This window comes from Rhodnius prolixus, unplaced genomic scaffold, assembly GCF_049639745.1.
Source record: "Rhodnius prolixus isolate KJV_2025 unplaced genomic scaffold, Rpr scaffold_23, whole genome shotgun sequence".
In the NCBI taxonomy this organism is placed as follows: domain Eukaryota; kingdom Metazoa; phylum Arthropoda; class Insecta; order Hemiptera; family Reduviidae; genus Rhodnius; species Rhodnius prolixus.
The window spans coordinates 760,966-768,774 of NW_027411627.1; the positions used below are offsets into that span (position 1 = coordinate 760,966).

The 7,809-nt window shown below is 30.1% G+C and overlaps 1 protein-coding gene across 1 annotated transcript; it reads right to left on the reverse strand.

The window, feature by feature from the left end:
- Positions 1-2,001: 2,001 nt before the first annotated feature.
- Positions 2,002-7,808, reverse strand: RagA-B (Ras-related GTP binding A/B). The gene is made up of 8 exons (XM_074139352.1): positions 7,586-7,808; positions 7,414-7,513; positions 6,563-6,629; positions 6,227-6,449; positions 5,299-5,394; positions 4,232-4,446; positions 3,851-3,966; positions 2,002-3,301 (listed from the first exon to the last, which is right to left on the reverse strand). The coding sequence occupies exons 1-8, from the start codon at positions 7,595-7,597 to the stop codon at positions 3,213-3,215; spliced, it is 918 nt and encodes a 305-aa protein (XP_073995453.1). The 5' UTR covers positions 7,598-7,808; the 3' UTR covers positions 2,002-3,212.
- Position 7,809: the final 1 nt, after the last annotated feature.

Genomic DNA, 7,809 nt, shown 5'->3' on the forward strand with positions numbered 1-7,809 from the left:
ATATTTTATTCCTTTAATCAAAAATATTCTAAGTCCTAATCTCTCAGTAAAATGTCGTATTTTGTGTTAAAATAACGTCATAATGTGTGATAAGATGCACGCAACATCGGTCATATTATATGTGATAAACTTATTTACAAGTCTTAATAAGTGTAAAAAATATTATTTTAATCCAGTTACTATTTATCCACTAATGAACACATTTTCTAAGTAATAATAACATTAAAATGTGTGATAAAAATATTTCCAAGTGTTAAAATCGAAAAAATATTCTGAGTCCTAATCTCTCTCTCATATTTTGTGTTAGAATGATGTTATAATGGTGTGCGGTAAGATGCGCGCGCGCGCAACATCAAAATATTTCCAAGTCTTAATAAGTGTAAAAAAATAAATATTTTAATCCTTTAATCGAAAAAATATTCCAAGTCCTAATCTCTTATGACGTCATTTGAGCGATAAGATGCGCGCAACACCTGGCATACGTACGCTCATGCGCGCGCAACCTAGGAGTGGGGCGACGTACGTACGCACGGCGCGATTTGAGTGTGGACCGGAGTGATGAAGCGGGAGTTCCCCCATGCATTCCCTCATCCTTGTTACCCATAAGGCCGCAGCTCAAAAATCAGTGGCTCGATCGGCGTAACTCTTACGATCTAGGGATTTAAAGATATTTTAGATCGCCCAACTAAAGGAAAAGAAACGTATCGAATCTAGCTAGAGCTTCTTAGTTCAGTCCAATGTAACGATAGAACAATATCCAGTGGCCAGCAGTGCACTGGAAATGGCTTCTAGCGCCAAAGACGTTGTTGATGCGCCTTAAATAAAATAAAAAAAATACTAAATAAATAACTGATTACTTTCTGCTAATGAACCTGCAAAATCACAAAGTAACCTCTTCTATATTATAACAGTACCTAAGTGGAAATCGAAATTGAAACCTCCCCCCCAAAAAAATAGTCAAAAACGAAAACAAGTATATATTTTTTTAATTTTTTTTTTACATAAAATAAAATTTGTATATCTTTGACAATAAATAATAATTTACATTCAAACAAATAATTAATAATACTAGCAATTTCATTTTAAACATATTTTTACATATTCACAAAATAATATGGAGGTTAGAATAGTGCTCAATAATATATATACATAGTTATTAACAATTCAATGGAGGTATCGATATTACAAGCGAATGATATAAATTTCAATGGCATCAAATATTTATAAATAATTTACAAAAATATATACTAATTCAAGAATAGTTGAAGTGAACAAAATTAAAAGGAAACAGTTTCAGAAGTTTTTCTAATGAAGACATAATAATAGATTAACAAAATGAAAAATGCAATAAATAATAATTTACATACGTAAGAATAAAAAATTTATAAAATTTATTTACATAATCAAGTCTTTTACTTTTTTTTTACTTTAAATTTTTAAAAAATAAGTTGTATTAGTAAATCGATTTGCTTTAGAATGATACTGCGAAAAACTGCTTTATGCAACAGTGTAGCCACTATATTATTTAATTATTCTCGCAAGTTCCAATTAAAATAAACCGTTTACCCTGGTGCTTTATATTTTTGTCCATGAAAAGACTGGAAGATACCAAAAAAAAAAAAAACTCTAGTGTAGAAGCGTAATAGGTTCATTTCAAAACTTCAATTTCTTTAATTCTTTAAGAAACTCCAAGGCTCAAGATGTACAATATTTGGAGATTTAAAATAAAGAAATTTCGCACTTTAAACATTGGCAGAAACAAAGATAAAAAAAAAAATCACTCAGCTACCGTATGGATAATGGACAAATTTAATGTGATGTAAAATGTTCAACAAAAAACATCAAGATATTTGTCTCATAAAATTTTCCAGCCTCATCTAACGAAAATTCTATCAAAATTGAAAAAAAAATGTTACATATCCACTACGTCATTTCCACCTTTACTAACATAAAAATATACAGGAAGCCACAATTTCCCACAGCTGCATCAAATTCGAACTTGTTTTCGTGATTAAATATGCTATTTGGTGTAAGTGAAACAAAATTTTTCCTACAAATATATAAACTTTCGGACAAAAACCAACACCATGAAATGTTGATCGAAATTTATCTGACTTTTGTCATTAAGAAAAAAACCCTTTATTGAAGGGCACCACTCAAACTGAATTTTCCAAATATTTAGTATCTTTTCTCAAATACTATGGCCGTTGCCATTAAAAGCCTTTTCTCAAAGTATCAAATTGGTAATGAAGAAAAACTAAGAGATCGACTAGAAAAATTTGAATAACTTTTGCAGGCTAATGAGGATTTTTCCTTTCTTAAAAAAAAATAAATGAGTAATAGTGCCTCCGTTATCGAAGTTGAGGGTGGTTTTACTGCTCCCTAATAGATTATAAGAACCACTTTTTTCCGTACTTAGAAATTTCCCGGTGAAAATTCAAAATTGAAAAACAGATTTTCTTTGAAATGCTTATTTAAAAAAGAAAATCTTTGTGAGCACACGATTTTTTTTTTAATATTATTAATTATTCATTTCCCTGAAATTTCTAAATTACAGAACCTATTTTCTTCTGACTAAAGTTATACATATTGTAAACCCGTACAATTACAATGATGGCATGTTAGAGGAAAGACAAACACAACCCGCGCCTCCTCCAAAACTGCCCTTAAACTAAATTTGCAAAAAATAAAAAAGGTTAAACATAGATCTAGGAGCAATGATAGTTTCAAAAGACAATTTTTGGAGTTTTTAAACCGGAATATAAAATTTCATGTTCCGGTGACTTTTCGTTTATGAGACAATTCTTCCACCGCCATACTGATCATATTCTAAAATCCAATTAATGTTTATTCGGGAGGGAGGCCTAAAAAACTCATATCTAAAATTTGTCTTCATCAAAATATTTTCTCTTAATAATAAGTACGAGATAGTCAAGAGGAAATCTTTATATCATAAAATCCGTTTACTATTAAATTTAAATTATTTGCTGAAACTACATGCCAAAATATTCGTTTTTTCCGAAATTGTGGATAGACTAACAATTTTTTTTTGCTAAGTAGAAATATAATAAAGGTAACAGTTCTCAGGAAGAAAAACAACAACACGTAGTCTATCCAAAATTTCAAGAAAAAAAAAATCTAAGACAAGTTTCTCAACACTAATTGTGATCATTGATTCACGTCTTAAATCTATATTTAACAGGAACCTGATGTCATTTAACAAACGACGACTGACTTTCTTTCTCTAGCTTTTCAAAATGCTTTTTAGCATTTCTAATATTGATTAAGGTGGCTGCGGAAGCTGTAAAAATAGAAATAGTAAAAGGAGATCAGTGTCAATGCTATTGTAAAACAAGATTTTTTTTTATAATAGAGTAAAAAAAAAAAGAAAAAGTAAAGTAAAGTAAAGCCTATTTTTGCAGGCGGGCTTTACGTCCAACTACCAAATTTGGTGGCGTGGACGGAGGCGACTAGCAAACATACTTTACTAGAAATTTCTCATATTAACCATTAAATAAAATCCAAGGGCTAAGGCCTGGAATCGAACCCACTAAACCAACAATACATATTAGCTTCGCTGGTCTCGCCTCTAAACGCTCGGCTACCGTGGCGCTTTTATAATAGAGATGTGCCTGTAGTTCACGGAACAAGGGACGTTTCTGGAGCAGACTCAAGGCGGAACGATAAATTCTAATGGCGATATTTATGGATGACGATCCGGAAATTAAATGATAAGAGAAATCTTGTGTTAACATTCACAAGATATGTTAAAACAGAAGCTTTAATTGTTTTTAGAAGTTCTTGCGCGAATAACGAGTTAAATATCAGTTTAATTTAGTAGAATACTTACGAATTCTAGGATCTGAAGTTTGTACCATAACGTAAGTATTTGGCGTGAAGACATCAATAAAAGCAGCAAATTTTGAATTACGAACCTCCATACTTTGAAATTGGGTCGCAACTTTGCTACAAAAAATAAAATAATAAATAATAATAATAATAACCTAATCCAGCTGCTGACCCTTAGATTTTCTCTTCCTAGGAGCTTCTTACAGCTCACTGTCCGGTGATGGACAGTGTTGTCTGTAACTTTGGGAACACTGTCCGGAGGCCGGCAGTGCACTGAAAAAAGCTCCGGACGCCAATAATCTTAGATGCTGACGCGCCTTAAATCATTAAAAAAATAAAATAACCTAATCTAAAATTGCTTATTAAGAAAATTGAAAATTACCTGCAACTAAGTTTAAATTGTTTTATAATATTTGAAACTTTTTCAAATCTATGCGTATCTCGATGTGGCCTCAGTTCATAATGTGAGATAACTAGAAATGTGGCTCGTTCAAATAGTAATACTTCGTCTGCGTCAATTATGTTAGCAAATTGAGACAACGAGATCTCTAATTCTTTTACATTTGGTATCAGTTTATATACAATGGAAGACCAAGCCTGCAATAATATAGAAATGAAAATATTTTAAAGCAACACTCTCGACCACTTTTTCTAACCATATTTTTCCAAAAATACACTTTAAAGAAATTGTGGGATAAATTTCTTATAAACCAGACATTTATTCAGTAAAATGCTCTTCAGCTCCACTAATTTTCTTTTAAAGGACTTTTAATTATGTTTTGAATTTTTATCAGCGCTATAAAGTAATTTAAAAACTTAGGAACTTTACTGTAGTTTCAGTAACAGTTTCTGTAACTCAACCAACTTGCATAGCCACGCCCTGAAGAGGACAATATATTTGTGGAAACGTTCGCAAAAAGACGAGTTGTTTTATTTGACCGATTCCTCGCAAATCTTCCATCCTAAGTTTAACAATTTGCGGTCACGAAAACTATATATTCGTAATTTAAAAATTACAATTACAGTTTAAAGGCATCCCAATCTCTAGCTAGAACTACTTTAAAAAGCTTTTTCCTTGGAAACATTTTGCCAATAAAAGTTGCAAGATGTAGATCTTGAGATACATGTAGATGTGTGCGTTTCAAGTTTAAAGAACAACGTTTAAAGAACGCATCTCTCGAGAAAAAAATATTTACAAATTGTAATATTTTATTTTCTCAATTTTTTGCATATTTCCACTTTCTAGTTATGATGAACTTGCACATTTAAAAAAGAAGTAATTTTCCGCATTCAGGGAATCTCAAAAACTGATTTCTAGAGAAAACTGAGAAAACTGCACGATCGCAATATTTTTTCTTACTAATTATATTAAGAGAAACTCTTACTCTTAGTGTATTAAAAGATAGTTTAAAAAAAAAAATGAATTTAAATAAGAAAATCTAAATTTACTTTGTACAAAGTTTCATCCCAGATGGATGTTCTAAAACAGGTACAATCTATGGGCTTGGAGCACCTCTTCAACTCGACTTCTCTGTCGTGGAATATCTAAAAGTGAATAGAAAAGAAGTGTTATTGATTTTTTTAAGTAAGAACAAGAATTTTTGACAATATTGATGGTTGTTTCCTTAAATTTTGTTTTGCTTTCATATTTTTATCCATCTAAAGATGGTTTGTTTCAGCTTATGGCGCCAATATTATTTCACTTAAACAATTTATTGACTGAATGTCTGAATTATTGTTTCATTAAACAAAATCTTTTTATAATCCGTAATTTATAAGCTTTAGAAGTATAAGTAAAACATTCTTTACCAATCTACATCAACATATGGGGGAACATTAGAATAACTGATCAGAATTAAAGAGATAACCAGCTGTGTCATGAGAGATGAATAACAAAAAAAATAATTGATCAGTTAGCTAGAAATTTGGTCAGATGTTCCTCCAGTCAGTACTCAATTAATGAACTTACTAGTTACTAGGTTAAAGGTAATCTGTAGTTATACCAAAAACAAATTCAATAATTCAATGCACAAATATTTCAATAATGAAAGAATGAAACAATAATTTTGTCAGGATAGTTATCTATCTAGTGGGGTTAATCAATTTCAATTATAGAAATATAATATAACTTTTGACATACCTAACCTAACTTTATTTGAATTATATTGTAACACAGGTTAAATTCATTAAAATGTTTCCTGGCTCTTACTTTTGATTTAAACTATTGTTAATTAGAAATGAATCTATAGATGACACTCTGAAGTATTAACTGGTAAATCTTAACATTACAAATTAAAGACTTGGTTTACTAACAAGTATTCGCAAATTATTTGTGGATAAGAATTATCGAAAAATTATCAAACGATTCGATTCTTACAATATCACGTTGGTCATCTTGAAGAAGATCCATTTTATGGATTAAACAGAATACTTTGGCTTCTGGTGAATTTTGTATAATAGCTTCCAAACAACTTTGATAATAGCGTAGATCTTTCTCAATTTCACGACTCTCCACATCGAATACATATATTAGCACTTCCACATTACGAAATATATTGTCTCTTTGACTGGCAAAATAGTTCTCCATGAAAGCTTCTTGGCTGAAATTTTAATTCACCGTGATGTTTATTCTTTTTCATTTAATACTGCATATTCTTAATATAAAGAATGTATTTTTAATGGTCTATTTTAATTTTGCATCAGATGAACTTACCCTCCACAGTCCCATAAGTTTAAAACTAAGTTGCCCAAGAATTTGACATGAGAATGTTCGACATCAACTAAAATGAAAATTATTTATTTTATTAGATCATAAATTGCATATTTTTGTTTTGTAAACATTTTACAGAGATCACGAAAACTACGAGTATAATACGAAACAATTATTTATTATTTACGCAGCGTTGCTATTAACTAAATGTGTAATACAGATACACTTCAATGGTAAACAGACGTGCAAAATTAAGGAGCGAATGTTTTTAATCCGATGCAGCATGACATTAAAAAATCAGAGCCGAAAATTAACCAAAACCCTTACGAAGCACACCAGACTGCTTAATAAGATAGATGTTTAAATTTTTAATATTAAAGTAAAGCATTTTCAGGTTTTACTAGCATACAGCTAGACTTGCAATATTAAAACTATCCAGTAGGACAGTTGTATAAGTGTTGATCATCAAAAAGTGAACGAAAAAGCGAAACGTTAAAAACACCCAACTTTGACAATTATTTCTCTTTTTCTACAACAGATAAAATTCACGAATTTCCTTTAAAACATGAATCCTCCTTTGTATCTGTAATTTTTTGCAACACTACTACTTAAACATCTCTCTTAATTATAAATTTAGTTCGCTTATAGTTATTTATGTGAAATTTTCTGATCTTTTTATAGATTTAAAGTAAATAATGTAAGAAGATCAGGCGAGGTACATATTTCTTGAAATTCATAAAAAGTTAACTGAACAATAAATGCTGCTGAATTATCTAAACTAACAGATAAGTGATTTTTATTCTTTTAGATCTTATAGGTTTTTTTAAAAATTATTTTAATGAATTATAACATACTTGTTGCTCCAAGACGACGAGTATCTCTGGCTATATAATTTGCAAATATTATTGATCTCATACTCGTCTTACCAGAACCACTTTTACCCATAAGTAACACCTGTACATTTTGAAAATATTGAAACAAATAAAACAAAATATTCAGCAAATATGAACATTTTGAGATACTTACCTTTTTCTTCATGATAGTGAAGATTTTATGCACGTGCTTAACCAGTCATTCAATATATCAATGAACAATAGAAACTGGATTTTTGTAAAACACACACACTCATTTGAAGTACAAATGACCTCTGTACATTGTTGCTAATATAAAATTTATTTAAACAATGACAACAAATAAGGATTCTAACAAAAACAATAACAAGACATAAACAAATCAAAACATTACCTTTC

What these genes read in the sequence shown, in the direction of transcription:
- RagA-B (XM_074139352.1), bottom strand. An exon ending in AACTTATGGGACTGTGGAGG is followed by an intron (nt 6,450 to 6,562) that starts GTAAGTTCATCT and finishes TTAAAATTTCAG; the next exon opens with CCAAGAAGCTTTCATGGAGA. An exon ending in AACTTCAGATCCTAGAATTC is followed by an intron (nt 3,302 to 3,850) that starts GTAAGTATTCTA and finishes CTATTTTTACAG; the next exon opens with CTTCCGCAGCCACCTTAATC.